Genomic DNA, 22132 nt, shown 5'->3' with positions numbered 1-22132 from the left:
TACTTTAATCGAGAATGGGAGAGAATAATATAGGAAAAGGATTAACAAAGCAAGATTTGGATTTGAAAGGATGAATTAATTTTTTAAATGTTTGGACAATTAAAGCCGAACCTTTTTTTTTTGTAATTCGAATTTCTGTAACTCGACAATTTTTGTGAGAGAGAATAGCGATGAGATTAAAATTTCGAAAATATAAAGTTACGATGATGCAAACTATTTTATGTTCGATTTATAGACTCGTATCTCGAGATTTTTATTATATTATGAAGAGATGATCTTATTATAAATGAAACTTTTATCATTGATGTTTCGTAGAATTCGAAGTAATTATGTGTCACAATTTATTAATATTTATTCTTTAGAATCGTCTCGAATAAAATGAATTTTCCTTTCTTTGAATTACAGTTGAAAAAATATTAATTTTGTGTATAGATGTATGGATGTATATATCAAAATTTATTGTTAAGCATGTGTTATATAAAAAATATAAAAATGTAACGATTGGAAATTACTTTCATAATTTTGAAAAGATATTAAACAAAATATGAAATTTAAAATTTGAAATTTCGAAAATATTCAAACATCTGAAAATTTAGGCTTCATTTAATACATCGAATCCAATTCTCACTAACCTTACAAACGTTACATTATCGACTCGAGCAGGACAAGTTATTTACGTAACTCAATCCGCCATTATAACATTAATAAATTGTTAATTCGCTGTAATGATATACGATATCAATTTTTCTCCATTTCTCGCAATATGTCAACTATATAACCAATCTGCTAACTTGAAAGCAGAAAACAAAATTAATAATAATCTCTTCCTTCTCTCTCTTTCTCTCTCTATATATATACATTTATTTCCCTCTTGTCCAACTAAATTCTAAAACATTATTCTCGAACACGAAGGATAAAACAGACGAGATAAAATTTAAAATCGAACAAATTTCCTTTACTTCTTTAAAACTACTCCCCGTACGACGTATTATGTTACACAAAGAGGGCAGACATTTTACACCCACGAATCGCAGTTCCGACTTTCTACCTTTGAGATATATCAAAGTTCGTGGCGGGGGAATTCAACCGGCAGTATTTCAGCGAAAACACGGAATTCGATTGGCCTGTCTCCAAACGGTCGGATGGATATGCAAAAGGAACGGGCGAAGGTTTAATAGCCAAAGCGTCCATCCACCACCGAATTAATTTTGATCAACGTTCCGCATTCCGTTGGGAGGCCGCCTTTATCACGCGGAAAACGTTTCGAGACCGAGATCGAACGCATCTTCCTTTCCTTTTCGCGATCGGCGAATCGTTTACGTTCTCCTCTGATTAACGTTATTTTTGGCGATTCGCCAAACGCACCAAGAAAGTATCGAGTCGGTCACGCCGACTCGAGTTATCTCTCGAATTCTCGAAGAGGAAAAAATCGTCTGGGCGGTGGGTGATTCGATTTTATGGATTCGAAACGACGACGGAGGAGAAATGCATTGAATCATCGAGAATTGATGGAAGAAATTTTTTGAAGTGGAAGTCGAAAGAGTTTGGAAATTTCTTTTTAGAAAATATCTTTATTTAAAGAAATATTTGATTGTAAATTTTAAAAAACAATTTAAAAAACTTTCATTTCGTAGAATTTTAAACTTTTGTACTCGGTTTTTGAAAGTGAAGAGGTTCTCGAATATTTAAAATTGAAAAAAATTGAAGGATTTAGAAGAGATTCAAAATTTTTTTGTCCTTAAGAATACTTCCATTCAGAAATATTTTAATTTACTTTAAGTATTGAAATGAAAGTTTGACAGATGAATGGATTTATTCATGAATCTTTGAATTTATTGATTCTATTTTAAGATTTATAATGAAGATTAAGAATTTTTGAAGGAATTATTTCAATTTTTCCAGTTTAAAATGAATGCTTTCGTTAAGAAAATTTAGAACTTATTGTTAAGAAGAAGTCATCAAACAGTCTTTTTCGATGTTTGAACGAAGAGTCAGAATTTTGAAAATATTTTGAAATTCTGCTATTTTAAAATGAATGCCTTTGTTCATTATTTAAATGTGGGAAGCATAAATGATTGTACATTCAAACAATCGACGCTTTTAAATAAATCTTGAAATTTTTTTATTTTTAAGATGAAATACCCTATTCAAGATTTTTCGATTTTCCTTGGATATTCAAAAATAAATGTCTCTCGAGTTTCAAGATTTCAATATTCTGAAAGAAAAGTTTGTTCGAAAGAAACATTTTTCCTTAGAATTCTTCCATAAATATCTCTACTTCAAATTTATGTTCATATTCTCCTATTTACCTATCAAACGAAACTCAATGAAAACAAGTGTAATTCCTAAAATTAACTCCAACTTCTTTCAACGAAAATAGGATAATCCATCCAGAAATCAATCTTCCATCCAAAAGACTCAAAATTGAAACGACTGATAAAACCAGTAACCCATTATCGTAACTATATCGTTGCGATCCGTTTTCGATTCTGATCTAATAGTTAAATATATCCGTTACTCATCCCAGTCCTCCCAACAAACTACATCAATCTGCCATCTTTAAAAAAAAGAAAAAAAAAAAGAAAAAATTAAACTTCATCCAAAAACCAAGAACCGGAGGAACCTCTCCGGTTCATCACCTCCGGTTATTAGAGGCGCGCCACTAATCACCGTGGCGTGTACGATTAAAACGCGTTTCTTGGATTAAAAAAGCAACGAGCGTATAGTACCACGTTTTCGATCGAACGTCAATGTGTTTATGCCTCATAGGTATCTTTGTAAGGTGACGTCACCGACACGGACGAACGAATGGTAGGATAAAACCGGACTGACTGGTGGCGTTCTCCGAACGGTGAGGTTCGCCACACCGCGACCCACGGGGATCGGAGACGATCCCTGATGGAAAAAGAGGAGACGAGAAATTAAGCGAGATCGCGCGTGTACAGTCAGGTTAGAATCGTGATTCACGGTTCGCGGATTTCGCGGACCCCCCCGGAAATCGCGTGTACCTCCCTTCATCCGTCTCTTCCGTATAACAATGCGTGATGCCATTGTTGCTGTTTATGGTATTATCGATGGCGTTATGTCAGGCTAATTACGCGTTATCTGGCAACCAAGCAGTCAAAGTGCTGCTGAGAGATTAACGAGTGGAGAACGGTAGTTACGGTAGTTACGTACATATTATGTATATTATTCTCTTTCCTTTCCTTTTCTTTCGATGTTTTTTTTTTCTTAAGTTAGGTAAAAGTGCAAAGACGATGACCACTTTCGCCGAGCTTTCTTTCGAGATGGGAGGCACATAGGAAGGAATTTATTTCGAACGAGATGGGAATTGGTTTTGAGATGGATTACGAAAGAAAGATGATATTACGAACAACGTTTTTCAAGGTAAGACGAACTCGTGAGCAGCATACGTCCAAGGACGGGATGAAATCGAGGTCGAGGGAAAATCCTGACAAATCGGACGGGTTTTGGGCAATGTTGCTCTCGAGTATAAAAAAATCCATTCAAACCGAGTACGTAACATTGGGGAGAAAATGGGATACTACGATTCGTGGGATTAATGATAAAAAATAAATTTTACTTCGTTGATTAATACGAGTCTCGATCTATTCTAAGTGGTTTATATAAAAATTGATATCTACGATTACAAAAAAAAGGCGTATATATGGGACACGAACAAGTTTCGAAAAATATAAAAGATTCTCTTATGTTATTTTATCTGATTAATTATCGGGCAATCACCTAAATCGACCCACGTTCAAGCAATGACAGCCACAACGTAAACCGCAGCAGCAACAACACTCGCGTGACACATGTCACAATCGTGTCACATCACCGGTCGATCGGTCGTAGAAGCCAGTCGACTCAAGACTGACGGATCATCCCGTTTCGAATGCCGCCCAAGTGTTTTGCCGCGCATGCGCGTTGTTGAACGCGCACGAACGTGGCCGAGTACCGCCGATCATGCGCGAAGAGGTAACCGATTACCCGTGACCCGCTACATTCGAAAAAATATCAATGCGATAATAAGAATCGTCTGTTCTAATTGTCGATAATTTTCGTTCCTTTGAAATACGACGAGTTTCCTTTATGTTAGGGTATAAAATACATGTTTCCTGACTCTTGGATAACGCTTTATTTACAAACGTAAGCCATGCACGCAACGTATATGTTTGTTATAATGGTTATACACACTTTAGCCTAAGAAATTTTGATTTTCTAGTATTAATTGTGAATGAGTTAAAATAACAAGTTTTATATATTATATATTTGTTATCTCGTATAACAAAGTAAAAATTGTGTACACGTATTCGAAAGTAATTTTTGGTTCGTTATTAATGTAATTATAGGAATGTTTTTATACTTCGGGATATTTTTGATTATGCATACAATATTACTTATCAATACTTTATAGATTGCATTTAACAACATTTAACAAATGATAAAATATCACGTATAAACTATAATTAATTGGTAAAAACAATTACAGAATAATGTATACTTTCATAATAAAAGATATTACAACTTATTCGTTCATTCTTTTATATAAAAAAAAAAAAAGGAAAATCAATTGAAAGTTGAACGCACGAAACATACGTAAAAAAAGAAAAAGATATATTCAATCCAAAACATAGAAACACATAAAACACACAGAAAAACACAACTAGCTTGCATTAGGTAATGGCAAACAACGATTGTCATTGACACTGTTAAGCTCGATAAGATTCTGTTGTATGGAAAAACGATCGAAGCATGCAGCTTCGTGGTTACAATTACAGTTGCAATATCCGTTCCTTCGATCACCATTTATCGAGATAGCCTCGATCGAACTCACCTTCCTCGCCGCTTCGAGGAAATCTTGGCCCTCGAGGTTTTCGTCTTTCTTCGTCGGCGACATCTCGATCCCACTGTCCTCGTGACGTCGTCTGTACTCCTTCAAGGATAGAGCGATATCCTTCGCCGATGTGTCGACAGGGATCGTGCGTGATTCTTGATTTATTTCGCAGATCTTCGCGAATTTTACCACGCGTTCGGTGTCGTCTGTTTTCGTGGATAATTCGTCTCTGCGACTGTACGACTCCGCTGTTAAACAATATAAATTTTTAATAAATATTATAAAATATTAATCTTATGATAAACGTATTTGTTATTATAAATATAATATCATCTAAATAATTGTCTTTTGATCAAGAGATTTTCAAATCTAATTGGATCATTAAAATTCCAAAATTAAATTAAATTAAAATCGAATAATGTAAACAATTTTGAGCATAGAGACTAAATTATTTTTTAATGATTACAATATAATATTACAATGATTAGTTATGATATCAGTGAAATAAACACCAAGAGAAAACACCAATGCAAATTTGAGATTTTAAAAATTATACAAAAGATTGAAATTAACAAATTTAAAAGATTGAAAGATTTTAATTTGAAAAATTCTTAAATCCTAACGTTTAAATCGTGTGCAAAAACTTCTTTCAAGATATTCGTGTTAAAGAACAATATAATAAAATAATTCACAATATATATTAAAATTATTGTTCTTAATTAATAAAAAAAATATCGATGATGAAATATCTCACATTTACTAACGGAATCCATCTCGTAGTGCGATCCATTCGTTTTCTCGTGGACATCCGGCAACACGATGCGTTCGAGATCGTTGATTTCCTTAACATCTACGTTTTCTCGATGATCTTGCGTGGTGTTGGATATCACCTTGTAAGACGCAATATCTAAACGAGTATCGTGAGACACTCGTAAAGTCGTCGTTTCCGTAACTTCTTTCACTATCTTCCCGGATTTCTCCTGAATCGACGAAAGATAAAACAACGCATTAAAAAAAAAAATATACAAAATTCAATGCGCCAAAACTCATATCACTGTATAATTAATCTGCACATTCTTTACTACACACTTCGACTCTTTTTTCCATCGACACGAGCTTTTCACTCTGCCTTCCCTCGTTCTCTGTCCCCTCGACTTCCGGTTTTGGAATATCCATAGAAGCCTCGATTTTCTCTGTTTCCGAAGTTTCCGTCCGTTTAAGTTTAGTTTCTTCGATGTTCCACCTTTGTAAATTAATGAAAAAAAAATTGAAAATTACAATAAAATTTAATTAATACATTTGTTTTACAATGATACGTTTCTCACCCAGTATCGCAATGTGTCATGGATGTTGGAGCAGCAAGATCTTCCCATTCTGGAGACGTAACGAAAGATTCACTCCTCGAACGAACTGTCGGAGTGATTGAACATTCAGTCGCAGTTACATATTCATCCATGTTCGAATCTTCGGCTAGATTATCGTCGAATGACTTTTCGATCACGTCCTGCACCCAAATCAAATATAAATACATTATTGCATAAGATATTATATAATATATACATCGTAGAATATCGTCTAATATTTTAAACTTATATGAAGCATATTTCTTTTTTTTTTCTTCCTTTTTTCTTTTCATTATATGAATTATATAAGCTATTATCATCAAGACGTATAATATTTTGTATTTAATTTCTTCTTTTTCATTTCTCTACTTTTTACTTTTTACAATTGCTGTAACTGTAAAAATGATTGTAAAAAATATACCTATGAAATTTATAATCATAATCATAATCAAAATTAAGTTATTGCAGACCGAATTAATTAACAAAACTATTAATATTGATCAACAAGATTAAACCATCACAATTATAATTGATCGTTATTAATAACTTCTTGATTCATTTTTGATATTTTAAAGCCTGTTTCGAAAACTCTATTACTATTCTCCACTGACCATTTTACTATACTAAATTTCTTCTTAACAACCCATCATACTGTCACCAGATCATACCATACATCTTTACATAAAATAAATTTCAAAAAGGAATAGAAATAAAAAACTATCTCTCTATAATAATTAAATTTCACTCACCTCTTCCTTCAACTTCTCATCATTCATCCCACCCAAATCATCCTGCCTACTCTCCTCCCCTGTTCCATCCTTCCCCTCATCCTCTACCTTGCTCTCCACCTTTTCACCACCAACACCCGTGCCATTCACACTCTGCGCCGAATCTTTGGTCGTCGTGCCAACGTTCTCGTTGCTCGTCGCCGAGGACAGTATCGTGGACACACATTTGGGCTGAAGTTGCACCGTCGAGGAGGTGATCAACGGTGCGGTGATCCCGATCGACGAAGTTGTGACAGCGGAAACCGTGTGGATTTGACTCGAAGCGGAAGTGGGGGGTGTGTTCGAGGACGAGAGAGGGGAGGGGGTGGAGGAGACGGCGGACGACGACATTGGGACTGGACGAGTCCTGGCACCAGCCTCGCAAAGTTTCGCGTCCAACTTCTCGGCGAGACGAGTCACTTCCGCCAATCTCGCCGAGATCGCCTCCACCGCTGTCAGGTTACTGCCTTTGCCCGAGGAGGCATCCTCGGCTTCGGACATTCTAGAAAAAATAAATGTTCCTCGTTCAAGCTATTAATAAACTTTTTCCGGACCGACTACTGGCACATCGACTCTGTCTGAAAGAAAGATTCGAGTGTGAGGATAGCAATCAATCGTTGGAGATCGTTTTTCTTCTTTCATTGACAATCTTTTCTTTTTTTTTTTTTTTTCGTCATTATTAAGTTTAATCAAATGTTCGTGGGTTTATGTATATTTCAATGTGTGTGAAATATTAGATATTATTGGAAGATAATTATTAGAATTATTATTGAAACGTAATAAATCTTATATATTTAAAATTAGGATATATTAGGGTTGTGATAGATTGAAGGAAAGTATATGATATTCTAATTAATGTTATAAAATTAATGTTATAACAATTTTGTAATCTTTGTAAATCTTATCTTGGAGTGTATTGTATATAAAATATTTTGAAACTTTCAAGATATTATTATGATGATTTTATATGGTATATTTTCCTCTTTTTTTTTTTGTATTTAAAGAAGAGCGAAGAAAAGTGGATTGAGTTGATAGAATATTGAGAATTTATCGCTGTTGTTATTTTTAACTTTGTTTGTGTTAAATGTATATATATTTACAGAAATATATATAAGGGATGGATGTATTTATATTGGCTTATGTTGGAAATACTAAAAGCAGAAATAAAACTGATATGTTAGAAAGTTAATATAACATCTCTCTTTTGCTTAAAAATAATACTTTTAACAGCCTGTTAAAAGTACCATTTTACGACCGTGTTTCTTTTCTTAACTCAACCTAAAACTTGAACCAAGATCGCTTACTACGAATTATTCTTAAGCCATCAGCACACAATACAGAATAAAACCTATTCATTTTTATTCACTTTTCTAAAAAAAAAGAAAAAGAAAAAAGTGAATAATTTGATTTTAATAAACCATAAATAATTACCAATATACTTTTCAATTATGTTCAAATATTGTTCACAAAATTAAATTTTTATATATATTATAACAAATGAGAAAATAAAAAATAAAATTATTTTCTCTCTAAATTTTAAAATTAATTCATCAACTTGTTTTACGTACTAAATAATGCTACTAAATAATCATCATCCAATTCTATCCAGTTACATAATACAAACAAACAAATAGTCAACAAGCATCAAAATATGCGCGATTCCATATCAATATACCAATCAATCTCGTTTCGCTTGGTCGCAATAAGAAAATACAATCGGTGCCAAATTTCTTATTCGCGATGCATCGATGCACAATATCGATTCTAATGCATCGGCAAAATTAGCGTGGAGAAAACGTCAAAATTTCTAAGGAATTACGTAATCGACAGTGACAGCGCCACGACGAATGGTCGAAGACCAGATGGTGGCTTCAATGTGGGGCGAAGTTCTAATTTCGGTGAACCAAGAGCCGGCGAATCTGCAAAGCGTCACTTTTAACCGGTATTTTCAATCTTTGCCGCACCCGTCGAACCAATTTCGAATCAATTTAACGTTAAGTTATAGGGTAGAAGAGCGACACTTTGCCTTTTCTTTCACGAATAATGTGAAATAGATAATTTGATGCACAATATATTGCGATAAGATACAGACTTTTAAAGAAAATCCAATTGCAATTTATAAAGTAATGGAGAAAAATATATTTTTAATCCTTTGCACGTGTTTAGATACCAGAATTATATTTTTGATGTCAAAATGATGTTGTGATGAATATTATAGTTTGGATATTTTTCATATTACATGCATTCTGTATATTTTTATTCAATAATATCTTTGTTCAAAATAAATTGAAAAAGACATATCTTCCAAAATATTTAGTTGATGAAAAATGCATCATTACATAACTTTTCTTTCAATTTATGTAAAAATTTGATGCATTAACACGTCAATTGAATATTAAATAATGAAGAAGAAACATATCGACATTAAAAAACGAAATAATTTTTATTTCAATTTTAATTTCTTTCTCTTAAATAAAAGGAAAAGAAACTTTAGACAATTAATTCTAAATTTCCTTTAAAATTTAACCTTAGTAGGATCGAAAGGATAATAATGTAATCGATTAAAAATTTCCCCTCTAAAATAAATAAATCAAAACATACGGAATTTCAAGAAAAGAATCTCCAAATACAAAGTTCAACAAAATGATCGATAATCCTTACGTAAAAATTACGCGAAACAGCATTTCGAAGATCCAAAAATAACGAGCGGAAATCGAGCTTCGACCGATCGAACCTCGATTCTGCCCCCGATCAACATTTCGAAGTTCGTGGACCGCGGCCAACCGCGTTTCACTGACAATGCTTGTTGAGCCGCGCACGTGCGCGAAACGAGAAACATTGGAGAAACGTTGGAGAAACCGAAAACGGCCCTTCCCGATAACAATGTTCAACAAACAGGCCGATATTAAGCAAGAAAAGGTGAAAGGAAATAAGGGAACGTTTTGGGGCGAGATTTATTTGTTTTGGCAGAATGCCGGATGATTGCATTTCTTTCCAGCAATCGGAATCTATCCTCGCCGCTTTTCGGAGCGCGGGATCTCGAAACGAATTCTCGTGCGCGAATATTCGAAGCGATGTACGAGTTACAATTTCTTGGCCCTGACCACAAGTCCTCGTGTGGGTGAAAATAGGATAGTATTCGCATCTACGTGTCTGCACACGCAACTGACCCATATTTAACATGTGGGTGAAGCTCGAATGAATTGCATATTTATAAAATTTCGTTGAAATAGAAAAAAGTAGAAGAAAGATTGATTCTTTGAAATTTAATCTTTTTCTTGCAAATGTGATAATTGATTCTGACACGTTCAATGCATAAAGTATGTAACAAAAAAGATATTTCTCTATCTGGTTTTCTTCCTGCGTGTACATTCATTCATTATATCGAAACATTTCAGAAATTATATCAATAACGATAAATATTTATTTTCTTCACTTATTATTTCTTCGTGGCTCGCTCGTCGGATTCCTCCAATCGGGCACCACAATTATTTACACGTTCGCGGCCAGAAAAACGGACGAGCCATCAGCGTGCCATCAGCCATTTTGGATTTTCATTTTCGTTTTACAACATATCGAAAATCAAGATCGAATCATCGAATCTCTTGGATTTTTTTAACGTTGAACGTGTCGATCGAATTACCCACTCCATTATTCAATTTTACAATTGAAAAGTGTAACGTTGTTGGCGCGAGATTACTTTGGAAAAGGGGAAAAATTTTATCGATTATTCGATTCGTTTCATAACGATCGACTTGGAATCGAGTCTCGATCGAATTGGTACACGGTTCTAGGAACAACAAGATCGAGAGCAGGGCCGCGTTTATATCGTATTTCGAAACTGACTTACATGCAGCGATATCAAAGTGTAGGTATCTGGTCGACGTGCAGCCATGGACTGACACACCGCCTCCGTTAAAAACGGAGGTGGCCGTCCACGTTACAGTGCCCTCCTCGCCTCTTATATTACTCGATCTTTCTCTCGACAACTCCGTCTCGAACTCTTATCCTGCTCTTGCGATGCCCGACCGAGGTGCGCGCTGTTTTATTGCCCGATTGCACCAGATATAATGGCGGAGGAAACGCCAAGGACGTGTTAGAGGAAGCGGGAAACCTTGCCAGAAGTGGGTTCGATAAAAAGTGGGTTATAAACTGATTTCCTCAACGATGGATATAGTATGAGATTATTATGTTTTTGAATTTTTTAACAGAATTTTTTGCGAGAAGATCGATAGCTTTGATTCCATTGAAAGAAAATCATTCTATAGAGAATCTAACTAATAAACACAAACTTGTCGTAATTGATTGGTCAATGATAGAACTTTGAATTTTATACATAGATCATATTGTAAGTAAAAGTATAAGAGAATTATTATCCTTCTCAACGCGAATTGAGTCCAACATGTGTCTGGACGATGCTACTGCCTAAACATTATGGCAATGATTCAATGTTTTTGTATACATTATTGTATACAAAAGTTTGTCTACGAAGAGGAGTAAAATTGCTGGCTATATTTGTATTCACAAACATTTACAACATCTAATAGGGTCATCTTCGCGATATTTAAATGACTGTATTGATTTCAAAGTCGATAGAATTAGCTTACATCCGCAAAATATTATTGTCACGTTGATTTATAAATAAACAAACTAATTCCAAAATGATATGATCGTTGTAATACAATAGAAAAAGAAAGAAAGAAATGCGGATTTTTTATTGATTCACTAATTCTTTTTTATCCTCGAACCCAATCTCTTTCGAAATAATCGCCATCGTACTTGCCGTTGATGACATAGTGGCTCCTTCAGGCGTGTCCTCAACAGACGACCAAGCCTCACCATTCGACCGACTTCGAGGAGGAGCTTTTCGCGATTGCCCAGGATGTTCCTTATTTCGGCCTTGGCTCGCGCCTCCGCTGCTAGATCCTCGAGTCTCAACGAGCGACGCAGAGATACCACGGTCTCTATCAAGTCGTGCAGCTTGGAACAATGCTTGAAGAAGAAGAAGAAGAATAAAAGTTGGAGATTGTAGTGGAAATAGATTCTTGAATTTTAAAAAAATTGTAAAAACAAGAAGCTTATGTATAATGGAATTCTGTGATGAAAATTTAATGTTTTGTAATTGAAGGATTAAATTTCTAAATGACGGTCACCGTGCGTACATCTTCGACGCTTCTGTGGAAAACGGCGCACACTCTCAGTCTCGTTAATTGTTCCTGGCCAACGGATCGAAGCCGTTTCCAAGCTTGTCTCAGCCTTGAGAACAGACTCGCGTTACTTTCCAACGGCAGTCTGCACGATAATCTCAACACTCGTGCACCATTCACCAATTGACAACCATAGTCGTACGTTCCCTGGAATGTTTTAATTTAAATAATTCGTAATTTAAATTCGTAATAATTTTTTACATTGTTTTTTACTTTGTAAAATAAATTTCATCTTTAGTAAAAAATCTCCAACTCATTTCATTGAGAATCTAATAATAGTTTGTATGTTTTATAGAGAATGTGATATTATAAATGCATTGAATTTTAATTGATTCTATTTTTTAAATAAATTTTAAAATTTCAATCACGAATTTATATTATTTTATTCCTCACCTTAGCAGTTTCTTGAAACGATTGATGCTCCTCTTTCTGGGACTGTATCTCGATCGCGTTGCATCCAATCTCCATATGATTTTTCAATAAAACATTGTACAAATCGTTCAACCATTTCACAGCCTGAAAGTTGGAGGAAAAATTTTTTTTTCATGATACGTCGAGAATATTTTATTAGAACAACAATTTGTTCTAAATTACGTTCACCTGTTCGCCATCGTTTTCGTAAATGTATATCAATGCTGTCTGCTTTAGGGAGAGTTTCTGCAGCTCGACGCTGTCATTGAAAATATTCTTCCTGGCGTTCGTCGCATCTAAAATATCTCTGACATTGACTATATCTTCGCCATAGTCAACATGCACATCGCGTCCAAGCGCGTCCTTCACTGGCATCGACAAAATGTCCGATAATTTTTCACCTTCCTTTACCAACTCGCGTTCCAAAGATTCTAAAATAAATGAAATATCGTCGAACATTCTTCTCTTCTATCGTTATCTGTTATTGTATTCAATGATTTTCAACGTAAAGTATACATCCAATATTTCTAAATTTTCCAATATTTTACTTCCACTTTCGAGCAAAAATGAAAAAAAAAAGAAATATTATTTTTCTTGGATAATTGGAAAATTTATATAAATCATTTTCAAATTTCTAAATTCTAAATTCTTTTATTTTCATTATAAAGCAAGCAACGAAAGAGAAAACGATTTCTTTTTGGAAATTAGACAGAAATAAAATTTTTAAAAAGTATAATATACGTACTTTTTGGCGTGCTGCAGAATTTTAGTGAAATTTAATAATTAATATTAAGAATATTGAAAATCATTAATTATGCACAACATTATGAAATTATTTACCCAAGATTCCTTGGCTTTGTTGCAACTTCAAAAGATTGGCTCCAGCTTGTGAAAAATCGTGAGTTCTATTGCCCATCACTAATTTATCGAAGACCTCGCTCGTTTGGTCAAAGTACTGTAAATAACGAATAACAGGAGATCATAATTCGTTCGTAAATTCGACTCTTCGTTGCTTAATACCTCGGAAACTAGTCTGAAAAATCTTTGCGAAGTGATTAACACGTTTCGCCGTCTCTCGAGTCTATTTGCAAAACTTCTGCACACGAAATCCATAAAATCCCTCTGAGATTTCAAATCCTCGGATAAACGCGTGCTTGGTAAACTGTCAATCTTGTGAAGCAATTCCGCGTATCGTCCATAAGTTTCCTAAAATGTTGAAATTAAAATTGAAATTTCACTTTCTTTCTCGCTTCAATCGAAAATTTTTTTAAATTCTTCGAATCTTCTTTCACAGAAAAGTTTGACATATTATGATTAAAAAATTGCAAATATTTACAAGATTTTTTTTTCACAGTTTATAGTTAATTCCCTCAAATACATTAGAAATTTATCAGTGAATAATTATGATTGAAAATGTAACAGGATCAATTAGTTGAATTCATGAATTTGATTCGAGATAACGAAATCATGAAATATATATATAAATGGAACTAATGTAACGAATATGAAAAATATAAATAGATATTAAATATGTAAGATAAGAAAATACAGAGTAAAATAATAATAGAGTTAATGAAAATTATTTAATTAATAGAGAAAATTTGTAAGAAAATTTGAAACTGAACACTAGAATGAATATTGAACAAAATCGTTAAATTTTGGTTCAAAAATTTTTGTATTATATATTCGAAAAATTCTATAATTCGAACAATCATCTCTTGCTTTGGTTTGGATAATAGAGATTCCGAATAATTTGAATGATCAATATTTTTTATATTTTTTATATCGATTCTTTCGCCTTTACCCTGCATTCTAATTCGAGTTCCTCGTGACGTCTGCGAAGTTCTTCCGAGGAAGAAACGTCAAATCCAACCTGGCAACAAGAGTTCAACATGGCGTCAGCTGGTCCCAAGATCCAATCTGTAACACGTGACACACCTTTCTCGAGATCACCGATCACCCTGGCCGTATCCAAATTCTTCTCCATTTCTGACCAAGAATTTTCGATATCCAACTAAAAAATACAAACGTTATTTAATCCTCTTTGAAAATATATCTTTGTTCTTTTCCTTTTGCTTTTCATTTCCTCGTTTTTTCGAAAACGATACCTTCTTCAGTTCGACGGAGTCGATAAGCTCGTGAATTCTTTTTGTACTGTCCAATGTATCTTTCGAAGATTCTCTGGCCATCGAACCGACTAAATTTCTTCCTAAAATCATACGCATGATCTTAATTCCCTATCTGAAAAAATGCTATCAAAAAAATTTCTTCGATTAATTTAAAATAGAAATTAAAAATGTGTAATGATTATAAAGTCTGCATTGTTTGATCATGTTTCTTTTTCTTTTTATAAATAAATCTATTTGCTAGAATCGAAGAGAATTATTTTTAAGAAATTATTTAATAACAATGTTACCAAATTAGATAGATTGTTCAGCTTTATACACAGATAATATAATAGGATTACTTGTATCATTTCTATTATTCTCTGGACACAAAAATAAGATTCGCTGTGAAACTCTCTACTACTATTAATACCATATAATTCACTGTATTAAAATATTAAAATTCAACGAAAATTCAAATTCTTTAAAATAATTGATTTATGAACTCTGTAAAGTTTCTTTTATTTTTCAATTATTATTAATTATACTTATCCGTTCATCCCCTTCGATTCCCTTAAAAATATACACAACATAGAAAACAATTATTTATTTCTTCTATATAAGTTCTGCCATCCAAAAATCTCTGCCGATAACGAAAAAGATACATCCCTATAATGAGGTTCATAGCGGTATCCTATGCCAGAAAAAATGACAAAAAAAGTAAGAGATAAAAATGTATACGACACGAGCTCGGCATTGTCAATGTTTTTACTCTTGCGCGATCCATCGAGCACGCGACTCGATTCCAAAGAAATCCTGTCTAACATCCGGTTAAGCCGGTTTTTCAATTTTTCCGGCCAATCTATCCATATCCGAGTGTCGATCCTTCTGCACAACTGGTTGATTGTATCGTAAGCCAGGAAATAGACGTTCGAGCGATCGATAACGATGACACGAGTCAACCTTTGAGTGAGTGGCAGTGAATGGGATTTTTTTGATCGATAATCGAACGGCGATGGATAAATGGATAAATGAAATTAGTTGGATTCGTGATTGATCATAACTTTAGATTATTCTGTCGATTAAAATTTCTTCTAATAAGAATTTTTGTAATAAATTTGCAATCAGTTTCTGTTTAAAGTGTTTATAATTTAATAAATAAAATCTATAATATTTTTGTATAACAATTTTTGTGCTTGATTTAGCTCCTAGAATTGATCCTTTAAAAATGTCGAATATAATTAATATTCTGTATATATGTATATATTATATGTACAAACATAAGTTTATTTGTTGGTACATTTTATAAAAATATTCTGTGTTTAAATATATCAAAGGAAATTTTAAGAAAATATATAATGAATATCTCATTTTTTTCTTTGAATTATCTATATTGGTAATTTTTTATATTACAAAATATAAAAAATCACTGATAATTATTTAATTATTTAATTAAATTATATATCCATAGTTTTCGATTCTTCCTCGTTTCAATAATTCATTATATAAATCACTTCCATTATTTTATTACTTTATTATTATCGAACAGTGCGTAATCTTAACTTACCTGATTGAAGAATGTGTCGTGCATGAGCTGTTAATTCGTTGCTCATCCCCCAATAAGATTCCAAATCGTCGTCCGATTCTGACATTCGAAATCCATCCAAACTGATCAATCTTCGGTGCAGATCTGCCATTTTAGTGATGAGATCCGATGCATCCTTGGTATAATCCTCCACTTTCTGTGAAATCGGCACAGAAAACGTGTGATAGAAAAGGAAAATAGTGAAAGCGATATAAAACTTCCGTTTCCTCGCAAGAAACTTATTAATACAATGGTTGCAAAAAGTAATTGTATACCGATTAATTAATTAATTGAACCATAACCAATTTCTATAATCATATTCGATTAAACTACATTAAACTACAGCAAAATTCAACATATATTCTACATATACTTACATATATATACTTTCATTTCATAATATCATCATTGCTATATTGTCTTATATTTATAGAAAAGAAAATAAATCATAGAAAACCCATATCCATTCCTACATCCACTAGATCAAATATTCTAAATTTATTACATTATAATTATCCATCTAATACTTCTATATAATAATTAACACTATCATTCTTATTATATATATTTTTTACTATACATTATATACTTAATACTTAATATACAGCTATAATCGATAAATGAATGAGTTCACACACCGAATTTCTACAATTTAACACGGATTCCCGGTTCGTTTGAGCGTGAATTATAGATCGATGAGAAGATTACCACGCGCTTCTGGATCCAATCCACGTGATCGTAAAGTTTGTTGCCACCCAGCTCGTACGGCAGCTGTGCAAAGTCGACGTGGAGCTGGAGTCTCGTCAGGGTGAGGTACGTCGGCTGAAACAACAACTAATTAATTCACGTCACGTATATATATGTTCACAAGCACGCTTGCAATTAAACCCATCGCGGGAATATATGTACATTTTCGTCACACGGAACGATTTTGACAAGTAAGCGTGAATATTTCACGCGATAATCGAGCGTGAACATGTGCCTCGAATCGGCCAATGCACCAAGCGACTCTTGGAGTCCGAGGATTGATTAAATGGCAGGGAATTATGGTTGGAAGGAAGGAAAACTAGTTTGTCGGGTGGGTGTATATACGATTCGATAAAAAAGTCGGGAATTATGTAAATAAAAGTAAAATTAGAAACGTTCCATTTCATGGTGATGTTTGAATGATATCTTTATATCTCGATTCAAATAATACATGTGTATAACGTGTTAGTTTCTTTGCGTGGCACGATCGATTTATGATAGTGGCTTCTTAACATTTTGGATTTCGAAGAAATTTATGCGAACATCAGGATAAATGGATTCTGGATTTTTTTTTATGCGGATTACGTGATTTACGTGTATGGAAATATGTTTTTTTTTCTGTTTTGCATACATTATTTAAACAACCATGAATGGATCAGATATTTTTCTTCTTATGCTAATTTATATATATTCGTATGATAATTTAAGAATATATTTGAATGTAAATTATACGTAAAATAATTGTAATTCAAGTGTATTATGTAATGAAAATAAATAAGGATACGTTTCGATAATGCATAATCGAAAATCATAATCCGATCGTAAAATTATGAACGAAAATATATATGAGAAATATCCACGAATATTCCTTTTGATAAGTATCGTAGTAATATCCTAGCTAATGCGCCGCTTTCGTAATTTCGTGGAACACTTGTAACAAGCTACGTTTACTCTACTATTGTGACAAGTTCACGGAATACTAATGTTCCAAGGAATATCAATCAAGAATCACTAGCTTAGTTATCTCAAGAATAATTTGCACTTTAATTAAATTTTTTATCGAAACTTTTAAAATATATATATATATATATATACACGTTAAAAATTGAAATGAATTCCAATCACAAACTACAAAATTTATCGATAAATCGAATAATAAAACAAATCAAATTTCGGAAAAAATAATTTTATCAATTATAAATTACAAGTTATATAATGATATATAATTTAACACTCGACTTTCGAAGTAATAATAAATATTTGGTGTACATTTCGAATATAATTCCATTTATATTCTTACTCTAATTTTTTAACGAACCTCTCCTTCCTTGTGCGATTTCGTGCAGCTATCCACCCTCTTGTCCCAGAAGCCATCAGGGCGCACTACAATGACGGATGCTGCAGAAGCTCCCAGAAGTACAGTAGACAACCTGATGCAAGACCTTGCCACCCTCCATGCACCCTTTCTCGCGTCCACTATCAAGACCAATCCATTCTTCTTCGTCTCCTCGCTAGGCCATAAAAACACACGTGTCACGACAAGTCATTTGCATTCCAATTGTGCAGAACGTCATCTTATATCTGACAAAGTATTTAAATTTGATTTTAATTAATCGTAAAAAATTATTGTTTGTATTAGAATCGTAATAAATGTATATATATATATATATGTGTATTAGAAGTTAATTTCTGTGACTGTTTCATTATGTAAAAAGAAATCGTACGAGTTTTGTTCTTTTAACATTCGAATTCAATATTTAAATATCAAATGATGTCGAATGGATTGATTTAATGGATGAGAATCGAATAAAGTTAGGTTAAAGTAATCTCCATGGATTTCTTTTTTTGATTCCATGAAATAAATAAAATGTTTTATATCTCTTTGCAAAGTGAAAAATAATCTTTTGCTCTCAAGTTTATTGCTTTTTTACCAATTGATGCTGGTAACGATACGCCATTGGAATAAATCATATTCCATTCGTATTTTGCAAAAAAATGCAAATATTGCAAAATTTTAAATCAAGCTTATATAAAGATTTAATGTAAAGACACTAGATTAAGACTTCTAGACTTGATACATTATAATAAATTGATAAATATTCATATCTGAATTCCAAAAAAAAAAAAAAAAATATAGTTACCTAAAAATGGACAAAAAATAAGCGATCAATACTTCCAACCTTGGCTTCGTGGTCGGTTGAAGTTCTGAGGGAACATTGACCACCATCAAAGGTCTTCCTTCCCGATCACGTCCTCCTGGAATGTACGCGAGCTTCGATTCGAGGGCTTCCAAAATATCCACTACCTCCAGATTCTTCGTGGGCATGGCTGAATCTCTTACTTCATCGTTCAATTTTCGATTAATTAAATTTACATCGAGGAAATAATATCTCGTCCCAACGATTATACAAGAGGCCCAAAAATATTAAAATAAAAGTGATATCAAGGATATCTTTTTAATTCACGAAAACTAAATTAACGTCGTTCAATATATACTTTTTATTGCATCATATTTGATACGATATCAAACATCCTTATGTTTCCTCACGAAAAATATATATCGTCCAATTAATTTTCAATAAATTAATTAAATTCCATTAATTTGCATTCCAACAAATTCCATGGAGAAAATAACTCGACTGGATAAAATGGATCGAACGAGACGAATAGTTTTTTTTTCTATTGAAGATAAACACGAGTGTAACAATTGATTCTCGTGATTTATGGAAAGTAGAGCATCGTGTAACACGTAACGCGAGATGTATCGGCCGGGTGAACGATCGATTTCACAAACGATCGGCAGAATTGTGTTACGCGCGATCAGGTTCGTTGACTGCGTAAAAAAAAAAAAAAGGCAGCACCTCGTGGTTTTGCATACCGCGGCACGTTCACAGTAACACGATCCTGATTTATCTCGCCTGTCGGGGAGACATTTTGTTGCTCCCCTCCTCCACCCTCCCCTCCACCCTCGGATTAATAGTGCGTTTCGAATAGTGCGTCTCGAGTAATTTGCATGCTCGAAGAAGCATAGAGCACAGTGAAAGTTGGAACGTGGTTCGTGATTCTCCTTCCCTCCAAAACCTTGACCAACAGATCCTCCTCAGACTTACATATTAGCAGTTTATATATCGGATCGAATCTTCAATTGAAAAAAAAAAAAAGAAAGAAAGAAAGAAAAGAGAGCGAGCAAATAAATTGAAATCGGGTCCCAATTTGTGAAATTGTGAAATGCGAGAAATATCAGTGACAAAACTAAACGATAAAGCGCGGGTTAGTTAAACCACCGATGAGAAACGACAAACGTTTGTCAAACGACAAACGAAACCATTTCAAAACCGGCCACGTCGTATCACCTTACGAAACCGCGATCCTTCACTTTTGCACTCCACTTTTATCCTTCACCTTTCAAAATTCAAAAACTCACTCACAAACATCTCGAAATTATTTCATCCATCCTTCGAACTTGGAAATTTAACGCCTTCAAACCCGATGCAACAAACATCGCTCCCCGATGATAATAACGAATATTTCCAATTTTCGAAGATCGACGGCGATGCACAGTCGTTGACTCACGGACAAGGTCTTTACAAGGCAAGTGGTAAGTCGGCCAAACGCGCTAGCAGCTGTTGTGTCCCGGGTGCAGGTGCACGTGGTTGCCAACCCTCGATCGAAAAAACGGAGGCGGAAATGCGATTCCTTCGCTCGATTCGGGGAGTGAAAAAACTGTGGCGCGCTTTCGCGTGTATACACGCGCGGCAGTCACGTGTTCCGGTTGAAGTCGCTGGTCGAAGAGAGCGGAGCTGCAGCTGCGACGGAGGCTGCAGGGAAACCGAAAGCCATCTCGCTGCTCCATTCAGGTACAACGGTACTCTGGCACCGATTAACCGTCTTCCCCTTCTCCTTTCTCTTCCTCGTGCTCTTCCGTCTCTTTTTCCCGCCTCGACGACCTCTTTCTCCGCGCGCCTCGTCCTCTTTTGTATTCCACAGAGCGTTCGGCCGCGAAAATGCCGGGTAAAACAGCAAAAAATGGCTAATCCTTTGTAAATTTTATTGGACGCACGGGATCGGGTTTCGGAATTAGACGTGTGGTTGAATGGAGTGAACGGTAGGGAATTTTGTGAAGGTTGAATGTGGTTTGAAGGTTGGTTGGTTTCGTTTGATTTGGTTTGACGCTGTGGTTCGCGAATGTGGTATTCGAAGTGTTATATATTTTTGTTTTTTGTTTTTTTTTTTAGAAAAATCTTTCTCTGAGAGATTTTTGTTTGATTTGGTTCGATATTAGAATGTGTGATTTAATAGAACGATTTTTATCAAAATTTTTTTAAAGAGGTGAAAGTTTATTCTCAAAGCATTCGGTATTTTTACAGGAAAATGATAGAATACTAGTTGGAAGAGGAAATATTGACTAGTTATTTATCAATTTTATTGGTTGCACGAGATCAGATTTTAAATTAGATGTATAGCTGATTGGAAAAGGATTCTGAAATGACCGAGATTTGGAGATGTTTTCATTTGTTTGATTTGGTTTAATGGTTTAATGCAGTATAATATAATAATGCAATATAATAGATTATACAAAAAGTAATTTTTTTTTTCAAAAAGAATTTTAATCTCTTCGTGTTTTGAATATACGAGTTTGAAAATATTTATTAAGAAAAACATAGAATAAAATATAGAATAAAATTTGAATATTTTATAATTTAAAAAAAAACATTAAAAATTTAAAAATTCATTTCAACATAGCAATCATATTGATGACTCATTATATAAATAATTTATGTCCATTTTTATTGAACTTTGAGTTTTTATACGCAACAAAAAGTTGATTTGATTTTTTTTTATTTTGTATAAAAACCACATTACTTTATAAATTTGTTAAAAATAATATTTTGGTTTATTTTATATATCTGAATTAATATTTGCATAATCTATCGATATGTACTTGAAATTAAAAATTAAAAATCCTTCCGAATATTATTTAAAAATTGTACCAAATTTAAATATTGATAAAATCAAAAATTATCACGAATTCCATATAATTATTTTTTTATTGAAAGCTTGAATTTTATTTTTATAATAAAACTGTGTGTATCTTTTACAACATTTTCCTTTCTATAAATTTTATTTCTG

The 22132-nt window shown here is 33.5% G+C and overlaps 1 protein-coding gene and 1 long non-coding RNA gene across 3 annotated transcripts in view; one reads left to right on the top strand and one right to left on the bottom strand.

Annotated features, from left to right (window-relative positions):
* The window catches only part of LOC107993146 (titin), a 207009-nt gene extending 186181 nt beyond the window's left edge, over positions 1 to 20828 (bottom strand). The window contains 17 exon segments of the mRNA XM_062077058.1: positions 4838 to 5085; positions 5592 to 5817; positions 5927 to 6080; positions 6163 to 6341; positions 6930 to 7449; positions 11731 to 11939; positions 12110 to 12301; positions 12548 to 12670; positions 12755 to 12996; positions 13406 to 13520; positions 13586 to 13771; positions 14370 to 14579; positions 14674 to 14774; positions 16238 to 16412; positions 16964 to 17077; positions 18321 to 18513; positions 19144 to 20828. Coding sequence (XP_061933042.1) covers positions 4838 to 5085; positions 5592 to 5817; positions 5927 to 6080; positions 6163 to 6341; positions 6930 to 7449; positions 11731 to 11939; positions 12110 to 12301; positions 12548 to 12670; positions 12755 to 12996; positions 13406 to 13520; positions 13586 to 13771; positions 14370 to 14579; positions 14674 to 14774; positions 16238 to 16412; positions 16964 to 17077; positions 18321 to 18513; positions 19144 to 19328 — 3372 coding nt within the window. The 5' untranslated portion in view covers positions 19329 to 20828.
* On the top strand, positions 119 to 4531 carry LOC133666419 (uncharacterized). Of its 2 annotated transcripts, none has more exons than XR_009830531.1 (2): positions 119 to 3156; positions 3241 to 4531. It is a non-coding gene; the product is annotated as an uncharacterized LOC133666419 (long non-coding RNA). The 2 variants fall into 2 exon arrangements; XR_009830530.1 differs by having other exon boundaries at positions 3237 to 4531.
* Positions 20829 to 22132: the final 1304 nt, after the last annotated feature.

The sequence above is a fragment of the Apis cerana genome, linkage group LG7 (assembly GCF_029169275.1).
Source record: "Apis cerana isolate GH-2021 linkage group LG7, AcerK_1.0, whole genome shotgun sequence".
Taxonomy (NCBI): Eukaryota; Metazoa; Arthropoda; class Insecta; order Hymenoptera; family Apidae; genus Apis; species Apis cerana.
Note: the sequence above shows the minus strand (reverse complement) of the source record. Positions and strands in the feature narration are given on the sequence as shown.